We start from the raw sequence: 20,240 nt of genomic DNA, 5'->3' as shown, positions 1-20,240 counted from the left end.
AATTGTGCCTTTGTGCGCTTCTGCTTCACGTTTAGGCGCAGTGTTCTGGTCCTTGTTTTTAAAGTTGTGTACACTTGTATAAAAAGAATAATATAATAGTGCATTTCAGTGCTTTTTGGGGGGGGGTACGCAGGGTACACATACCCCTAAACATTTTGTGAATCCTTGTACTTTTGTCCATTTACTGTATTTATTTTTTCCTGATTTGAACTATAAAATGGTGATTTTCTTGAGTCAAAATGAGAGCACACCTAAACCTTTTTAAAGAAAAAACACACTTAAGGTACGGTTAGCTAGAGAGGCAGAAAGGGAAAGTTTGGGCTGCTGCGTGTGAGTGTTGACTGACGGAGAGTCAGAAAGGGGGGGGGCTGAGTTACAACAACAACAACAACAACAACAACAACAACAACAACAACAACAATTTATTATTTATACCCCGCCCATCTGGCTGAGTTTCCCCAGCCACTCTGGGCGGCTCCCAATCAGTGTTAAAAACAGTACAGCGTTACATATTAAAAACTTCCCTGAACAGGGCTGCCTTAAGATGTCTTCTGAATGACAGGTAATTATTTATCTCTTTGACATCTGATGGGAGGGCGTTCCACAGGGCGGGCGCCACTACCGAGAAGGCCCTCTGTCTGGTTCCCTGTAGCCTCACTTCTCGCAATGAGGGAACCGCCAGAAGGCCCTCGGCGCTGGATCTCAGTGTCCGGGCTGAACGATGGGGGTGGAGACGCTCCTTCAGGTATACAGGACCGAGGCCGTTTAGGGCTTTAAAGGTCAGCACCAACACTTTGAATCGTGCTCGGAAACGTACTGGGAGCCAATGCAGATCTCTCAGAACCGGTGTTATGTGGTCCCGGCGGCCACTCCCAGTCACCAGTCTAGCTGCCGCATTCTGGATTAATTGCAGTTTCCGGGTCACCTTCAAAGGTAGCCCCACGTAGAGTGCGTTGCAGTAGTCCAAGCGTGAGATAACTAGAGCATGCACCACTCTGGCGAGACAGTTCGCGGGCAGGTAGGGTCTTAGCCTGCGTACCAGGTGGAGCTGGTAGACAGCTGCCCTGGACACAGAGTTAACCTGCGCCTCCATGGACAGCTGTGAGTCCAGGGGCACAGTTACCCCATTCAAGACCAGGGAATCCCCCACACCAACCCGCTCCCTGTCCCCCAAAAACAGTACTTCTGTCTTGTCAGGATTCAACCTCAATCTGTTAGCCGCCATCCATCCTCCAACCGCCTCCAGGCACTCACACAGGACCTTCACTGCCTTCACTGGTTCTGATTTAAAGGAGAGGTAGAGCTGGGTGTCATCTGCATACTGATGAACACCCAGTCCAAACCCCCTGATGATCTCTCCCAGCAGCTTCATATAGATATTAAAAAGCATGGGGGAGAGGACAGAACCCTGAGGCACCCCACAAGTGAGAGCCCAGGGGTCTGAACACTCATCCCCCACCACCACTTTCTGGACATGGCCCAGGAGGAAGGAGCAGAACCACTGTATGACAGTGCCCCCAGCTCCCAGCCCCTCTAGACGGTCCAGAAGGATGTTATGGTCGATGGTGTCAAAGGCCGCTGACAGATCCAGCAGAACTAGGAAACAGCTCTCACCTTTGTCCCTAGCCCGCCGGAGATCATCAATCTCATACAGCATAATAACCAGGGCTTTGTTTAATTAAACCATCTATGTCCTTTCAAATGTGTTTGTGGGGTTGTGGTTATTCTTTTGTTTTGATTCATGTTTTGATTCTTTTGTTTTGATTCATGTTTTTATTATGTCTTTTGTGTTTTTATTTTGTATTTATATGCTGTGAAGCACTCTGATATCTTCAGGAGAAAGTCGTCATACAAATGTAATAAATTAAATAAATAAATAAATAGCAAAGTAGTCATAAGCAATAAATAGAACATTAAAATACACAACCACACTGAAAAATAGCCACATAAATCACGAGAAGATCTAAAATACAGATAGAAAAACCTATAGCAACAACAAACCTGCTAAGGCCAAGAGTTTGTTCAGCGGCCCCAGCTTTTGTAGCTGGAGTCCATCTGCTCATCGCCTTGGACCTGGCCCCCTCATCTGGTGGAGAAAGCCTGCAAGGAAACAGTTGGAGGTTGAACACAGAAGTATAGGAACATCCTTGTAATACCTATTGTTACAGTAGTAATAAAGTAATGAAGAATGAGCAGAAAAAAACGGAAGATTTGAAAGCATAGACTTAATGTTAGGGTTGCCTTATTTCAAAAAGTAAAAACCAGGACATCCCGGAAGCTGTTGAGCATTTTTTAAGGAACCCCCCTCAAAAACAGTTTTATGAAAATGCCGGAAAACGTAATTTTCCAATTGATTGGCCTAAGATCTAGGACAAAGAACCACATTCCACTAATTCCCCCTTGACGTTAGTTCCACTTTTAAATCCTGGTAATGTCTGGGAAAATCTGGACCTACGGCAGCCCTAACTTATCTACAAGTTATCATGAAATTAGTGTTTATTTTTAATAAATCAGTTGTACTCCACCTCACACTTCATTCTTCGCTATGTTGGGGGTGAAGTGTTCAGGTCAGAGTTCTGGGGTGGCAGTGGGAATAAGGGGGGGGGTTGGTGAAAGGCCCAGCTGTGCCCCTTGAATGCAGAGGGAAGGTGGAGCAGGAGGGGGTGGGCGCAACATGGGAGAGAAACAACATCCGCATGGTATATTCTGAAGCGTTTTTCAAAGCGCTCCGTAAAAACAAACTTTTATAACATTCCTATAAGGTAGACCAGTAGCATATGCACAGTTTTTCTTAAACTTGCTAAAATGAGCTGCTACACTTCAGGTAAACAGATGTTCCTGTTTCTAGACGAGGTGGGAAAATGCTCAAATCGGTTTCTGTTACTTTTCTCTCATTTCTTTCCTTAGTTATGGAGGTGTAGCAGTTCAATCCTTTTGACCCAGACCAGGTTCCTTTTCCTCAGCCTCCCTCTCCCTCAGCAATGCCCCTCCTGAGGCGTTTTATTTTGGGCGCCAGACCCAGGGGATCCCTCGGCCCCCTTCTTTCCCTCAGACCCCCGGAGCCTGTCTCCCCCCCCCCACTCAGCCCCTCTTCCTCTCTCCTCCTTCTCCTCAGGCCAGAGCCACTTCTCCCTCAGTCAAGCCTCTCCTCATTCCTTTCTCCCATCTCAGCTCCAGCCTCAAAACTCCCTCAGAAAAGGCGCCTCTCATCTTCCCGCCAAAAGGGCTGGCTGTCTCCGTAGCCAATCAGACTGCGCCACCAGACTCGGCCCGAGCTCAGCTCTTTTTCTCTCTCCCTCTCTCTCTCTCTCTGTCAGACACACTGCTTAGTATTGCTCCTTTCTGAAAGTGGGCCTTGAAAGTGGGGCTGCTCTGCGGGGGGCTGAGCTCTGTCTCCCCGGAGCTGGAAAGGCGCCTGGGACTTGGCCCTCGTTGCTGGGGGAGAAGGAAGGGGCAGGCAGAGAGAAGGAGAGAGAAAGAACCCAGGGAGGAAATGGCGTATAAAATGTTGCCGTGAGATTTGTTCCAACGAGATTTTATCGTGTTCTTTCAGCAGGAACTTTTCATGTTTCAAAAAATTTTATCAGGAGCTTATTATCTTGTAAAAACTATTATTATCCATCTCAAGCATAGAACAGAAAAAAGTGAAAACAACCCATGGAGGAAATGCCTTACGAATGAATGCAATGAAATGTGTTCCAACGAAAATTTGTATAGTTCTGTAAAACAATACATGCTAGAAAACCCCCTTCCCCTTTAATATAACTTTTTCACGGGAACGTATTATCATGCAAAACTATGATCCATATTTCAAGAGTAGAATAGATTTAGGTTTCATCTGGAACCCAAAATAATGGATCCAAAGTAAAGGGTTAAAAGGAGAAGAAAGGAGATTGCAAGGAAATACTGGGGGTCCCTCCGTGGGCGTAGTAAAGAGGGGGCAGGGAGGGTTCCTGCCCCCCAAATCAGGGTGCGCTCGGCAGGCCAAGAGTTAAGAGGAGCGGAGCTGGATTCCTAGAGAGGACCGGAAATAGGATGGAAGACGGGAAGGTCCTCCGGAGCGAATCCCCTCCTTCCCCGGAAGGGGGGGCTCTGGTCGCCTTTGCAAGAGCTGCCTCGGTGTCGCCTTCTCCGCTGGGTGAGTCTCCTCTCTCTTCCCCCAGAGGGTGCCGTGGGGAGAAGGGGGGGTCCCAGGACTGCCGGGCAGGGAGCATGGGGGGTTCCCCCCACAACCCGCAAAGTGGGGAAGCAGAGGGTCCTCCCCTGCAGCTGCTCCCCCCTGCCCCCTTTGCCACGCCCCTGCCCCCTCCCTCTCTGCAAACCCAGGGAGGGGCCAGATCCCGGGAGGTTTGCAGCTGTGGAACCTCAGAATCGGAGACTTGGAAGGGAACCCCGAGGGTCCAACCCTGTGCAATGCAAGAATCTCCACTAAAATGCTGGGCATTATGGAGAAAAAGCGGGGGGGGGGGAGGCGTAGAAATGGCATAAATAAAGGGAGGGAGCTCAGCCCATAACCTGGCGCTGCATTTGGCACCAGGTTCAGATTCCTCTGCAAAGGCAGCTCCATTTAGAGGGAAATGCACTCAGCACAGGAGACTCCTAGAATCGTAGAGTTGGAAGGGATCCTTACGGTCATCTAGTCCAACCCCTTGAAATGCAAGAATGTCAACTAAAGCATCCATGACAGTTTAAAAACCTTCATGGAAGGAGAGTCCACCAACTTCACAGGGAGGCTGTTCCATTGTTGAACATCCCTTACCCTCAGATACTTAGACAGGAGCTCCTTGAATCCATTGAGTCAATTCCCGTCCTCTCAGGTTCCTCTTTTCTCATCTCCCTCAACCATTCCTCATAAGGCTTGGCTTCCAGACCCTCAATCATCCTGGTCGCCCTCCTTTGCCCACCTCCCAGCTTGCCAATATCCTTCCTAAATTGTGCTGCCCCTAACTCCAGGGGGGGGGGTCTGCCCAGGGCAGAATAGAGTGGTGCTGTTACTTCCCTTGATCTGGATTCTAGACTTCTGTGGATGCAGCCTACAATCACATTAGCCTTTTTTGCTGCTGCATCACACTGTTGACTCATGTCCAACTTTTGGTCTACGAAACCCCTATGTTCTCCATCTTACATTTTTGTGGCTGGTTCTCCCTGCCTAAGTGAAGAACCTTACATTTGTCCCTCTGGAAATTCCTCAGTGACATCTGTACTTTCTCTAAGGTCCATCTTTAGTTAGAAAGGCAGTGCATCACCTCTTGAGAGAAGCATCATGCACTCCTGGCTTCCCACTTACCTTTGTCTCTTGCAGGGGACAGGAGATAGCCGGCAAGACCTCCTCATCCATCTTTTCTTGGTGGCGGAGCAGCGACTGTGGAACCAGCTCAGGTAGGGGAAAGAGGTGGAGGGGTGGGGCAGCCAGGGGTACTTTGGAGTAGAACGAATCTCTCGCTTCTTCCTCTTGGCTTTTGTCAAAACGGCCCTTAACAAAGACTGACAACATTACTGAAGAAGGTTAATGTGCTGAGAATGAGGAACATCCACCTCCTTAATTCTCCTTCTGAATGTCCCTATCAGTAGTTGCAGTTTTATTTGTCATGAATACTAAAACACGCTTCTCATCAGTTTTGTTGTTGTTTAGGCGTTTAGTCATGTCTGACTTCGTGAACCAGAGCATGACAGGCACTCCAGTCTTCCACTGCCGCTCATTAGTTTACAAACCATAAAGAGCAGTAGCCATGATTCACCTAACCAGCCCCATTTGTTGCAGAATGGGACTTTCCCCACCCTCCCTCCTTTGTGCCCCATGTGCCCTTGGAGTTTTCTTAATGCACACAGCAAAACAAACATAAAAATAATTCCATTAAAACGTTAAAATAAGCATCCATACTTAAATTGTGCAGCAAAACAATCCCATGAAGACAATGCAGAAAACAACAAAACAATTTGTAGTAAATAATTGTTATACTGGCTAAGAGGAGGACATTTCTCTCTCTCTCTCTTTTAAAGAGTTCACTGTCCTCTGAAGACATCACTGTTTGTTTCACGGGTGAGCAGTGGACATTGCTGGATCCTGACCAGAGAACGGAAGTCATAGAGGAGAATTGTGGGATCATGACCTCTCCTGGTAACCTTGACACAGGGCTTTATATTTTTATTTTATTTTATTTTGCTGCTTCTTCTTCATCATCTTTTATTTATCCAATTTACTTTATTTTTCTATTTATCCTCTGTGTTTCATTTTTATTTAGTTTGCCTTTCATTGTATCCTAAGTGGAAAACCTTTAGTAAAAATTGATATTGAAATCCCAGAAAATAAACTTCTTATCTCAGTATGAAAAGCGGCTCCTTCAGAGCATGTGAGGTTCACCCCAATTCATCTCCCATCTCCAAAGGGAGAGAATGATACTGGTATCTTTGCCCTGGCTATTATAAATCATCTCATAAGAATCTCTGCTGGCAGTGCAGTAATGGCCAAGAACTAGCCAGCCTCCCCCACCCAAAGTCCATTTTGCTTGCCCAAAGAGATGACTTACATTAGAGATGGAACGGATTTGGTGATTGGGCCAGACAAAATCCATTCCAGAAAAGAGCTAGGTTTTTGGAATCTCAGGTTCCCATAAAGATGTCCCTGAATGCCAGTCAACCAATTCAGTGAAACCTCAAGTAAGTCCTCCCATCTATCTCCCGCTATCTGCTTTGGCTGTAACCCATTTCTCTTTTCTCTGCAGGTGGTGATGAATTGGAAATGAAGAATAAGGGAGACCATGATGAAATTCACACAGAGGAGAAACTATATAAAAATTTGGAATGTGGAAAGAGCAGTCAGAGTTCCCATTCAACTTCCCATCAAAGAAATCCCATTGGGAAGAAACCTTATCAGTGCTTGGAATGTGGAAAGAGCTTTGGTTGGAGGGCTCATCTCACTGTCCATGAGAGAATTCATACAGGGGAGAAACCATACAAGTGTGTGCAGTGTGGAAAGAGCTTCAGTCAGCGGGCCAATCTCACTACCCATCAAAGACTTCATACAGGGGAGAAACCCTATCAGTGCTTGGAATGTGGAAAGAGCTTCAATGAAAAGGCCAAGCTCACGTCCCACCAAATAATTCATACAGGAGACAATCCTTATCATTGCTTGGAATGTGGAAAGAGCTTCTCTCGGAGTGACTCTTTCACTTTCCATCAAAGAATTCATACAGGGGAGAAACCCTATCAGTGCTTGGAGTGTGGAAGGAGATTCAGTCAGAAGGGAAGTCTCAATTCCCATGAAAGAACTCATAGCTGGGAGAGTCCACATAAATGCTTGGAATGTGGAAGGAGTTTTAGTCAGGATTCCCATCTCATATCCCATCAAATAATTCATACAATGGAGAGACCGTATAAATGCTTGGAATGTGGGGAGAGTTTTAGTCAGGAGTCCTTTCTCACTTCCCATAAAAGAACTCACAGCAGGGAGAATCAGATTCCCCAAGAATCATTGGATTGTTGTATTGGATTGGATGGTGAGAGTCATCTTCTCCAAGCCCCTGCAATGAAGGATATTCAACAAAAGAATTCATAACAGATGGCCATCAAACCTTTGCTTAAAAACCTTCCAATTCAAGAAGAGTCCACCACTACCTGAACTTATTGTTTCCACAATCAAACAGTTCTTGCTGTCAGAAATTATTCCTGATGTTTACTCAGAATCTCCTTTCTTCAATACACCAGAGCAGGAGAAAGCAAGCTTGCTCCCTCTTCCATGGCACAGCTCTTTAGATATTGGAAGCTGTCTATAACATCTCCTTCTCCATCTCCTTTTCTCCACAATAAACATCCCCCACTCCAATCCACCGTTCCTCACAAGGCTTGGTTTCAAGACCCTTGATCACCTTGGTCGCCCTCTGCAGCCTTACCTTTTGTAGCTGGAGTCTCTCTTTCCATCCATCTTACTTGGCCCTTCTCTCCTAGCCATGTGGAAATAGGCCTGCGTGGCAGAGAGATGGTCTTCCAGGACTCGCAGCCAAGGTGGTTTCTGGCCTCTTCAGGAGAGACAGTTGGAGGTCAGAGTGGGGTGGGAGAGCGGTGGGAGTTGTGAAGGAGGCTTGGTTAGATCAGTAGAAGAGGAACAGCATAATAAAGCCTCCTTTTACAGTTTTAATAAAATAAAAGTAACAGGCACATCTGAAAGCACATGCTTATGTACACAAAGTTACCTTGAACTTCCATTTTTATGTTTTAATAAAACCGTTATACTGCACCAGAGACGTCATTCCTTGCTATGTTGGGAGAGAAGTGTTCAGATAGGAGCTCCCTGGGGTGGCACCAGGAATCAAGGGGGTGTTTGGTGAAAGGCCACTTGAATAAAAGTGGGAAGGTGGCGCAGGGAGGTGTGGGCACTGCCAGGGCACCTCTGAGTGATGGCAAAGGGGGCATAACGTGGGGAGATAAACTAGACCTCTTCATGGGACATTCCAAAGTGTTCAAAGAGCTTCATAAAAACAAACATCCATATAAGGTGGACCAGTAAAATTTCTCCAATATTGCAGGACGTTTAAGAAAATGGATGTAGAAGGGTGTGAACCGGGACTCTCTTCCTTGCCCCCCAAAAGAGTTTGATTTTTTCTGTCTATTGACACCTGTTTGGTGCTGAACTGTGTTAGGTGCTGGTTTTTTGGCCTTTGATCATTGTTGCTTTCTTAAACTGACTTTAAAGTGGGGCTGTTCTGGAGGGGGCACTGAGCTATGTCTGCTGCCTTAAGCTGGAAAGGTGCCTGTGACTTTGCCCTCACTGCTGGGGCAGAAGGAAGGGGGTTGCTGTGAGGGAGGGGTAGTCAGAAGAAGAGAGAAAGCAACCCATGGAGATGGCTTTTAAATTGCTGCAATGAGATTTGCTCCAACGAAATTTCACCTTGTTCTTTCAGCAGGAGCTTTTCCTGTTGTTCCCTTGTCCATTAATTTAACTTTTCCCCAAGAGCTTATTATCATGCAAAACTATAGACCAAGTCTCAAAAATAGAAGGGATTGAGGTTTCATCTGGGGCTCTCTTGATGATCCAAAATAATGGATACAGGTTAATAGTAATAATAATAATTTATTATTTATACCCCGCCCATCTGGCTGGGTTTCCCCAGCCACTCTGGGCGGCCTCCAAAGGAATATTAAAATACAATAACCTATTAAACATTGAAAGCTTCCCTGAACGGGCTGCCTTCAGATGTCTTCTAAAAGTCTGGTAGTTGTTCTTCTCTTTGACATCTGGTGGGAGGTTGTTCCACAGGGCGGGCGCCACCACCGAGAAGGCCCTCTGCCTGGTTCCCTGTAACTTGGCTTCTCGCAGGGAGGGAACCCTCGGCGCTGGACCTCAGTGTCCAGGCAGAACAATGGGGGTGGAGATGCTCCTTCAGGTCTACTGGGCCTTTGAGGCCGTTTAGGGCTTTGAAGGTCAGCACCAAGAGGAGAAGAAAGGCGATTGCAAGGAAATGCTGGGGGTCCCTCCATGGGCGTAGCAAAGAGGAGGCAGGGAGGGTTGCTGCCCCCCAAATCAGTAACAATCCATATAAATGCATAGCCAACTGAGGTTCTGCCCCCCGCAAATCCTGGCTACGCCCTTGGCTCCTTCGGAAGCTGAGGTTTCCAAGCTTGGAGAGCCCCCTGTCGTGGCTGCTTCTGCTGAGAAGCCCTTTCCCCAGCCAGCTGCTCCTCCTGCTTCTCTCGCCAGCCAAGAGGGTCCCCCCAATACCCTCTCTGGGGGGGCGCAAAGCGCGCGCCTCCTGCTCTGGAGAGGGAGGGAAGGGTGCGAGGGGTGCGCTCGGCAGGCCAAGAGTTAAGAGGAGCGGAGCTGGATTCCTAGAGAGGACCGGAAATAGGATGGAAGACGGGAAGGTCCTCCGGAGCGAATCCCCTCCTTCCCCGGAAGGGGGGGCTCTGGTCGCCTTTGCAAGAGCTGCCTCGGTGTCGCCTTCTCCGCTGGGTGAGTCTCCTCTCTCTTCCCCCAGAGGGTGCCGTGGGGAGAAGGGGGGGTCCCAGGACTGCCGGGCAGGGAGCATGGGGGGTTCCCCCCACAACCCGCAAAGTGGGGAAGCAGAGGGTCCTCCCCTGCAGCTGCTCCCCCCTGCCCCCTTTGCCACGCCCCTGCCCCCTCCCCCTCTGCAAACCCAGGGAGGGGCCAGATCCCGGGAGGTTTGCAGCTGTGGAATCTCAGAATCGGAGACTTGGAAGGGAACCCCGAGGGTCCAACCCTGTGCAATGCAAGAATCTTTACTAAAATGCTGGGCATTATGGAGAAAAAGCGGGGGGGGGGGAGGCGTAGAAATGGCATAAATAAAGGGAGGGAGCTCAGCCCATAACCTGGCGCTGCATTTGGCACCGGTTTCCAAGTCCTCTTCAAAGGCAGCTCCATTTAGAGGGAAATGCACTCAGCACAGGAGACTCCTAGAATCGTAGAGTTGGAAGGGATCCTTATGGTCATCTAGTCCAACCCCTTGAAATGCAAGAATGTCAACTAAAGCATTCATGACAGTTTAAAAACCTTCATGGAAGGAGAGTCCACCAACTTCACAGGGAGGCTGTTCCATTGTTGAACATCCCTTACCCTCAGATACTTAGACAGAAGCTCCTTGAATCCATTGAGTCAATTCCCGTCCTCTCAGGTTCCTCTTTTCTCATCTCCCTCAACCATTCCTCATAAGGCTTGGCTTCCAGACCCTCAATCATCCTGGTCGCCCTCCTTTGCCCACCTCCCAGCTTCCCAATATCCTTCCTAAATTGTGCTGCCCCTAACTCCAGGAGGGGGGGGTCTGCCCAGGGCAGAATAGAGTGGTGCTGTTACTTCCCTTGATCTGGATTCTAGACTTCTGTGGATGCAGCCTACAATCACATTAGCCTTTTTTGCTGCTGCATCACACTGTTGACTCATGTCCAGCTTTTGGTCTACGAAACCCCTATGTTCTCCATCTTACACTTGGGTAGCTGGTTCCCCCTGCCTAAGTGAAGAATCTTACATTTGTCCCTCTGGGAATTCCAGAGTGACATCTGTACTTTCTCTAAGGCCCATCTGTAGTTGGAAAGGCAATGTATCACCTCTTGAGAGAAGCATCATGCACTCCTGGCTTCCCACTTACCTTTGTCTCTTGCAGGGGACAGAAAGTTGCCAGCAAGACCTCCTCATCCATCTTTTCTTGGTGGCGGAGCAGCGACTGTGGAAGCAGCTCAGGTAGGGAAAGCAGCCTTGTGGGGAAAGAGGCAGAGGGGTGGGGCAGCCAGGGGTACTTTGGAGTAGAACGAATCTCCCGCCTCTGTCTTTTGGCTTCTGTCAAAATGGCCCTTAACAAAGACTAAAAATGTTATTGAAGAAAGTTTATGTGCTGAGAATGAGGAACATCCACCTCCTTAATTCTCCTTCTGAATGTCCCTATCATTAGTTGCAGTTTTATTTGTCTAATTATTGTTAAATACTAAAATACACTTCTCACCAGTTTACAAACCATAAAGAGCAGTAGCCATGATTCACCTAACCAGCCCCATCTGTTGCAGAATGGGACTTTCCCCACCCTCCCTCCTTTGTGCCCCATGTGCCCTTGGAGCTTTCTTAATGCACACAGCAAAAGACATAAAAATAATTCCATTAAGATGTTAAAAGAAGCATCCATACTTAAATAGTGCAGCAAAACAATCCCATGAAGACAACGCAGGAAACAACAAAACAATTTGTAGTAGATAATTGTTATACTGGCTAAGAGGAGGACCTCTCTCTCTCTCTCTCTCTCTCTCTCTCTCTCTCTCTCTTTTTTTTTTTTTTAAAGAGTTCACTGTCCTCTGAGGACATCGCTGTTTGTTTCACGGGTGAGCAGTGGGCATTGCTGGATCCTGACCAGAGAATGGAGGTCGTAGAGGAGAATTGTGGAATCATGGCCTCTTTTGGTAACCTTGACACAGGACTTTATATTTTCCTTTTCTTTTGCTGCTTCTTCTTCATCATCTTTTATTTATCCAATTTACTTCCTTTTTCTATTTATCCTCTGTGTTTCATTTTTATTTAGTTTGGCTTCCATTGTATCCTAAATGGAAAACTTTTAGTAAGAATATATTAGTAAAAAAAATATTGAAACCCCTGAAAACAAACTTCTTATCTCAGTATGAAAAGCGGCTCCTTAAGGGCATGTGAGGTTCACCCCCAATTCATCTCCCGTCTTCAGAGGGAGAGAATGATTCTGGTATCTTTGCCCTGGCTGTCATAAATCATCACATAAGAATCTTTGCTGGCAGAGTGGCAACAGCTAAGAACTAGCCAGCCTCCCCCACCCAGGAAGTCACCGCTTCTGTCCGTTTTGCTTGACCAAAGAGATGTCTGACATTAGAGATGGAGCGGATTTGGTGATTGCCCAGACAAAATCCATTCCAGAAAAGAGCTAGGCTTTTGGAATCTCAGGTTCCCATATCCCTGAATGCCAGTAAACAAAGCCAGCGAACCCTGAAGACCTCTCATCTATCTCCTTTCTGTTCTTCCTCTCTCACAAGCATTAATGAGCATTGTTCAATAATTAGGGTTCTCCATTTCTTGCTGAGGCTCTAATCCATTTCACTTTTCTCTGCAGGTGATGAATTGGAAATGAAGATCAAGGGAGAGCATGATGATATTCACATAGGGGAGAAACCAAATGAATATTTGGAATGTGGGAAGAACTTTAGTCAAATCTCCCATTCAGCTTCCCATCAAAGAAATCCAACTGGGAAGAAAACCTATCAGTGCTGGAAATGTGGAAAGAGCTTCAGTCGGAGGGGTCATCTCATTATCCATGAAAGAATCCATACAGGGGAGAAACCATATCAGTGTGTAGAATGTGGAAAAAGTTTCAGTCACAGGTCCAGCCTTACTTCCCATCAACGAATTCACACAGGGGAGAAACCTTTTCCGTGCTTCGAATGTGGAAAGAGCTTCACTCGGAGCGACTCTTTCATTTCCCATCAACGAATTCATACAGGGGAAAAGCCTTTTCGGTGCTTGGAATGTGGAAAGAGCTTCAGTGAGAAGTCCAATCTCATTTCCCATCAAAGAATTCATTCAAAAGAAAAATCATTTCAGTGCTTGGAGTGTGGAAAGAGTTTCAATGTAAGAGCCAGTCTCACTTTCCATCAAAGAAATCATACAGGGGAGAAACCTTATCAGTGTGTTGAATGTGGAAAGAGATTCACTCAGAAAAAATGTCTCACTTCCCATGAAAGAATTCATACAGGGGAGAAACCATATCAGTGCTTAGATTGTGGAAAGAGATTCACATGGAGCAACTCTCTCACTTCCCATCAAAGAATTCATACAGGGGAGAAACCATTTCAGTGTGAGGAATGTGGGAAAAGCTTCGGTAAGAAGGGTGATCTCACTTCCCATCAAAGAATTCATACGGGAGAGAAACCATTTCAGTGTGAGGAATGTGGCAAGTGCTTTGCTCGTAAGGAATGTCTCACTTCCCATGAAAGAACTCATTCCTGGGAGAGCCCTTATAAATGCTTGGAATGTGGAAGGAGTTTTAGTCAGGACTCCTATCTCATTTCCCATCAAATAATTCATACAATGGAGAGACCATATAAATGCTTGGAATGTGGAAAGAATTTTAGTCAGTATTCCTACCTCACTTCCCATCAAAGAACTCACAGCGGGGAGAATCACAGTCTCCCAGAATCATTGAATTGTTGCATTGGATTGGATGGTGAGAGTCATCTTCTCCAACCCCCTGATATTCAACAAAAGCATTCGTGACAGATGGCCATCCAACCTTTGCTTAAAATCCTTCAATTCAAGAAGAGTCCACCACCACCTGAACTTGTTTGTTCTACAGTCAAACAGTTCTTGCTGTCAGAAAGTTCTGCCTGATGTTTAGTCAGATGCTCCTTTCTTGTAACTTGAATGGATTTGTTTGGGTCCTTCCACCAGAGCAGGAGAAAGCAAGCTTGCTCCCTCTTCCATGGCCCAGCTCTTTAGATATTGGAAGACGGCTTTCACATCTCCTTCTCAATCTTCTCCATGATAAACATCCCCATCTCCCTCAACTGTCCCTCAATAGACTTGGTTTCCAGAGCCTTGATCCCCTTGGTCTCCCTCCTCTGCACCCATTCCAGCTCATCAGGGATGAAGCTCATTCAGAATCTGGCACAAAAGGTTTGGTCCCAGCAAAGCCATTGTGGAGATACAAAGTAAGCAGCTTGCAAAAGGGATGGAGGTAATCCAAAATGCATCATCCGTAATGAAGTGCATAAACTGCGTTACTGAGAGGAAGCTGAAACCTCCTTTCCCGCCATGTTTGCAACATCTCTTTTCCTGCATTTCAAGGGGTTTGACTAAAGGACCCTCTGTGCTCCTTCCAACTCTACAATGCTATGATTCTATTATCCTCTCTTGATGCAGCTTAGAATAGCATTAGCCTTTCTTTGTTGGTGCTTCACTCTGTTGACCTAAGAGCCCTAGAGGCTTTTTATGTGTACTACTGGCTAGCTAGTTGTCCCTCATTTTATATTTGTGCATCTGGTTGTGCCTGCCTAAATGCACATCCTGACATATTGAAATTCATGAATTGCATTCCTATAACACCCTGTCCTTGAAGGTGCTGTTACACGGTTCTTCCCTATCTCATTTAATGCTGACAATAATTATACCATGTTTTCCTCCAAGGTGGTGTTACATGGTTCTCCACAATTTCATTTAAGGCTGACAATAACCCTATGAAGTAAACTAGGCTCTGAAGCAGCACCTGGCCTCAAAGGTCTCCCAATTAACTTCATGGCCGAGTGGTGATTTGAACCCAGGTCTCTCAGGTCATAGTCTGGCACATAACCACTATATCACACTAGCTCTGTTTTGAAACTCAGAAAGTGTGCATGCATGTGCCTCTGCTTAACATTAAGTGCAATATTCTGGTCTTTATATTCAAAGTTTTATGCACATGTACCGAAATAATTGTGGTGAGGATAGTATAATCGTAGATTTAAGGTAATGTTAGCTAGGGAGCGGGAGAGAGGTGAGTGTTGATTGGCTGATAGTTGGAAACGGGTTGGAGTAATTCAACAATATATGTGATTGTAAATAGTTTTGGCAAGGGGGAGTTATTGGTTTGCTTTGTTCTTGTTCCAATTTTTATTATGCATTTTGTATTTCTGTTTTGTGTTTTTATGCCATGAATTGCCCTGAGATCTTCAGATGAAACGTCGTATAAAATATAATTAACAAACAAACAAATATAATTAAAATAGTCATATTCAAAGTTAGTACCTTCTGGACTTCCTGGTTTTCTAGTCATTATAGCCCCTGTACTCTTCAGCAGCCTCAGCTTTTGTAGCTGGAGTCAGTCTGGACTCTCCTAGGCCACATGGGAAAAGGCCTGCAAAGCAGAAGGCCTTCCAGGACTCACAGCCAAGATGGCTTCTGGCTCTTCAGTAAAAGTCAGAAGATGAACTCAGTGCTATAGGAACAGCCTTCCAATACCCATTGTTACAGTACAAATAAAGTGACAAAAGAAAAGAAAACTGAAGATTTGAAACCATACAGCTATGAAGAAGAATTTGGATTTGATATCCCACCTTATCACTACCCGAAGGAGTCTCAAAGCGGCTCACATTCTCCTTTCCCTTCCTCCCTCTCTGTAAGGTAAGTGGGGCTGAGAGACTTCAGAGAAGTGTGACTGGCCCAAGGTCACCCAGCAGCTGCAGGTGGAGGAGCGGAGACGCGAACCCGGTTCACCAGATTACGAGACTACCGCTCTTAACCACTACACCACACTGGCTCCCTATTGTACACTGTTACCTTGAACTTCTCGTTTATTTTTAAATAAATCAGTTGTACTCCACCTCACACTTCATTCTTTGCTACGTTGGGGGTGAAGTGTTCAGGTCAAAGTTCTGGGGTGGCAGTGGGAATAAGGGGTTGGGGGTTGGTGAAAGGCCCATCTGTGCCCCTTGAATGCAGAGGGAAGGTGGAGCAGGAGGGGGTGGGCGCAACATGGGAGAGAAACAACCTCTGCATTGTACATTGTGAAGCGTTTTTCAGAGTGTTTCATAAAAACAAACTTTTTAAAAATTCCAGTAAGTTGGACCAGTAGCACATGCACAGCTTTTCTTAAACTTCAGTTGCTAAAATGAGCTGTTACAGGTAAATTGATGCTCCTGTTTCTAGACGAAGTGGGGAAATGCTCAAATCGGTTTCTGTTACTTTTCTCTCACTCCCTTCCTTAGTTATGGCAGGTGTAGCAGTTCAATCCTTTTGACCCAGACCAGGTTCCTTTTCCTCAGTCTCCCTCTCCCTCAGCAATGCCCCTCCTGAGGCGTTTTATTTTGTGCGCCAGACCCAGGGGATCCCTCGGCCCCCTTCTTTCTCTCAGACCCCCGGAGCCTGTCTCCCCCCAGACTCAGCCCCTCTTCCTCTCTCCTTCTTCTGGCCCCAGAGATTCTCCTCAGGCCAGAGCCACTTCTCCCTCAGACAAAGCCTCTCCTCATCCCTTCCTCAGAAAAGGCGCCTCTCATCTTCCCGCCAAAAGGGTTGGCTCCGCCCCCGCCTCTGTCTGGCTGTCTGGCTAGCCAATCAGAGAGAGGCTCCAGCCCCCTGGTGGTGTTTCTGAGGGACTGTGCCACCAGACTCGGCCCGGGCTCAGCTGTCCATCTCTCTGTCTGTCTTTCTCAAACCCACCCCATGAGTGGGTTTTCTGCCTGTGTGCCTGAAAAAGGAGTGAGGGGCCCACACAAGGATATGAGGGGAAAGACGAGCTAGGAAAAGGGTAGTAATGGGGCAGGCAAGGGTGCCATTTAAGGACCAGGGGCGGCAGAGAAGGGTGCCATTTGTTGTTGTTTAGTCGTTTAGTTGTGTCCGACTCTTTGTGACCCCCTGGACCAGAGCGCACCAGGCACTTCTGTCCTCCACTGCCTCCCGCAGTTTGATCAAACTCATGCTGGTAGCTTCAAGAACACCATCCAACCATCTCATCCTCTGTCGTCCCCTTCTCCTTGTGCCCTCCATCTTTCCCAACATCAGGGTCTTTTCCAGGGAGTCTTCTCTTCTCATGAGGTGGCCAAAGTCTTGGAGCCTCAGCTTCAGGATCTGTCCTTCCAGTGAGCACTCAGGGCTGATTTCCCTAAGAATGGAGAGGTTTGATCTTCTTGCAGTCCATGGGACTCTCAAGAGTCTCCTCCAGCACCAGAATTCAAAAGCATCCATTCTTCGGCGATCAGCCTTCTTTATGGTCCAGCCATTAAAACCAATCAAATCAAGATAGTAATCACCTTACTCTGCCTTCCAAACCTGGCACCACACTCCAGATGTGTCTCTGGCAAGACACACTTCGAACTGTCATGGCTTCCCCCAGAGAAGGGTTGTGACGAATTGGAAAATCAGAACAATGGGAAGTTTGCAGAGCGCTTCAGTCGGAGCTCCCATTCCACTTCCCATCGAAGAAATCACATTGGGAAGGAACCATATCAGTGCTTGGAACGTGGAAAGAGATTCCACTGTGGCTCCCACCTCAGTCGCCATCAAATAATTCATATAGTGGAGAAAGCATGTAAGTGCGTGGAATGTGGACAGAGGTTCAGTCGGAAGGAAAGTCTCAACTCCCATCAGAGAATTCACACAGGTAGAAACCACGTCAGTGCCCAGAGTGCAGGGCAGGAAGCAAATCAGGGCTCGCAATGTGGCTTTTCCTGGGATCCCACTTGATAAAGGGGCGGGGGGAGCTGGGTGCGCTCGGCTTGCCAAGGGTTAAAGGAAGTGAGTTGCATTCCTGGAGAGGGAAGGAGAGATAGGCGGGAGGGGGAGAGCCGGGTCCTCCAGAGCCAGAGCCCCTCCCTCGCTGCCCGGTCCTTCCTGCAAGGCTTTTGTCTCCTCGGCAAGAGGGGGGCAGCTGTCTCTCTGCCCCTTCTGGGCTCGGGTGAGTCTCTTCTCTCTTCTTGCAAAGGGTGCAGTGGGGAGAAGGGGGGACCCGGGGGGGCTGCTGAGCTCCTGCCTGGAGAGACCCCCAAATCACACCCCAGCTTCCTGCCACCCTCCTCTTCGCGAAGACCGAGTTGGGGGCCAGGTCACAGGCTGGCAACTCGACTCTTCCTTTGGGACCCTGCGCGGCTTTCCTCTGTGGGGACAATCAGGCCGAGGTTGTAGCCGGACGGAAATAATTTTACGTAAAATATACGCAAAAAATAAAAAGGAAAACCTGACCTATGCAATAAGTGAATAAAGTCTGTGGGAAGATGGGGGGCAGAGAAGAGAAAGCGCTTCTTGGTGCCGTGCAGAGTCAAGCCTGCGGAACTCCCTGCCCCAGGAGGCCAGGCTGGGACCAGGGCAGGGAGGAGGAGGAGGAGGGGCTCTGCTTGGCTTCTTGTCTCCCCAGCGATGCTGCTGAATCCCAGTTGCTGGAAGGAAGCGCAGGGCGAGAGAGGGTCCTGCCGGGGGGCTTCCCATTCAGGCCCCAGGGGGAACAGGAGGGGGGAATCCGGAGGGGCCCCCTGGCCTGATCCTGCAGGGCTCCTCTCCTGCTCCGATGCTGAGCTCCTCAGTTGTCCTGGAAGTAAAGCTTTCCCCAACACAACCCATGAATCAGACCTGGGTGTTATCCGGACTCCAGGGTGACACTCGTGTGCCCGTTCAGACATGCCACCACTTCGATGTCCAGAGGAGACTGAACAGAAAGCCCTGCTGTGATGGACAGCTGAGCCTGGGCAGAGTCTGGAGCTGCAGTCCCTCAGAAACACCACCAGGGGGCTGGAACCTCTCTTTGATTGGCCAGCCGGAGGCAGGGGGCGGAGCCAGCCCTTTTGGCGGGAAGATGAGAGGCGCCTTTTCTGAGGGAGTTTTGAGGCTGGAGCTGAGATGGGAGAAAGGGGTGAGGAGGAGGAGAGGCTGTGTCTGAGGGAGAAGTGGCTCTGGCCTGAGGAGAAGGAGGAGAGAGGAAGAGGGGCTGAGTCGGGGGGGGGGAGACAGGCTCCGGGGGTCTGAGGGAAAGAAGGGGGCCGAGGGATCCCCTGTGTCTGGCGCCCAAAATAAAACGCCTCAGGAGGGGCATTGCTGAGAGAGAGGGAGGCTGAGGGAAAGGAACCTGGTCTGGGTCAAAAGGATTGAACTGCTACACCTGCCATAACTAAGGAAAGGAGCAAGAGAAAAGTAACAGAAACCGATTTGAGCATTTTCCCACCTCGTCTAGAAACAGGAACATCTGTTTACCTGAAGTGTAGCAGCTCATTTTAGCAACTGAAGTTTAAGAAAAGCTGTGCATATCCTGCTGCGTTTAAGCCTGTGACATTCCTATATTTACTTTAATAACCTAACTTCTACCTGAAACAATGCAACCCCCAACCCAATTTTGTTTCACAAACCTCTTTTTTGTAAATAAAACTTGTTTGTTCCACTTCTGCCTAAGACTAAGTTTTCCCACACACAAGATAGCTTGTGGTAAATTGTAGGAATTTCTGTAATTGGTGTACCGTGTGGTGGGTCCACTATATTTAATTGGGGTTACTTGGGGGGTGAGTCCACCACATTTTAATTGGGGGCTGGCAGTGGGGTCTGCTACGCCTGCTGAGAGGTATGGGAGGTCTCACCATCCAAGGCAGGAAAGGTCCCTGTGGAAAGAGGAAAGGACTCCCTCAGAAAGAGGCGGACTCTCCTGCCTTGGAGGCTTTTAAACAGAACTTGGATGGCCACCTGTGAAATGTGCTTGAGTTGTGATTTCTGCATTGCAGGGGGTTGGGCTAGATGATCCTTGGGGTCCCATCCAACTCCACAATGCTCTGTTTCTACTGAAAGGAAACAAACCCGTGGTGTGGGGAGGGGTGAAATAGGCCACCACCCAAGTGCTGAGAGCGCTTGGGAGACCCTCTCCCACCAGCCCCTTCTGCCCAAAATAGCATCTTTAGCAAACTTCACGTCCCAGGATTCTTTGGAGAAAGCCATGGCTCTTTAAAGTGGACTGATCCTGCTTTGAAGATGCTCTCTTTGCTTTCTTGAGGTTCCATATGTATCTTGAAGCTTAATTTTCCACCCCCAGACTTGAGGCTTTACGTTGCTGTTCTTCTGGTTGTTACTCTTATTGCTCTTACTGCTGCTGCCCGTTTATGGAATGTTCTCCCCAAGGAGATTCGCCTGGCGCCTTCATTGCAAATCTTTAGGCAAAGGGGAAACCTTTTCCACCAGGCATTTGGCTGATCAACATTATATGGCGGTTAAAATGTGTCAGTGGAAAGGGTGGTGGTTATTGCTTTGCTTTGCTTTTGCTCGGGCTTTATTATGTATTTTGCAT

At 47.7% G+C, this 20,240-nt stretch overlaps 2 protein-coding genes across 2 annotated transcripts; both read left to right on the top strand.

The window, feature by feature from the left end:
• The first annotated feature begins 4,085 nt into the window (after positions 1-4,085).
• LOC128400488 (zinc finger protein 239-like) lies at positions 4,086-15,231 on the top strand. The gene is made up of 5 exons (XM_053362702.1): positions 4,086-4,138; positions 5,303-5,379; positions 6,003-6,118; positions 6,723-7,571; positions 13,746-15,231. Exons 3-4 carry the CDS (start codon positions 6,106-6,108, stop codon positions 7,553-7,555), a joined length of 846 nt encoding a protein of 281 aa, XP_053218677.1. The 5' UTR covers positions 4,086-4,138; positions 5,303-5,379; positions 6,003-6,105; the 3' UTR covers positions 7,556-7,571; positions 13,746-15,231.
• On the top strand, positions 12,453-15,231 carry LOC128400473 (gastrula zinc finger protein XlCGF52.1-like). Its single transcript, XM_053362678.1, has one exon. The coding sequence runs from the start codon at positions 12,584-12,586 to the stop codon at positions 13,727-13,729; it is 1,146 nt and encodes a 381-aa protein (XP_053218653.1). The 5' UTR covers positions 12,453-12,583; the 3' UTR covers positions 13,730-15,231.
• Positions 15,232-20,240: the final 5,009 nt, after the last annotated feature.

This window comes from Podarcis raffonei, chromosome 13 (genome assembly GCF_027172205.1).
Source record: "Podarcis raffonei isolate rPodRaf1 chromosome 13, rPodRaf1.pri, whole genome shotgun sequence".
Classification (NCBI taxonomy): Eukaryota; Metazoa; Chordata; class Lepidosauria; order Squamata; family Lacertidae; genus Podarcis; species Podarcis raffonei.
This window is presented reverse-complemented; position numbering and strand designations above follow the sequence as displayed.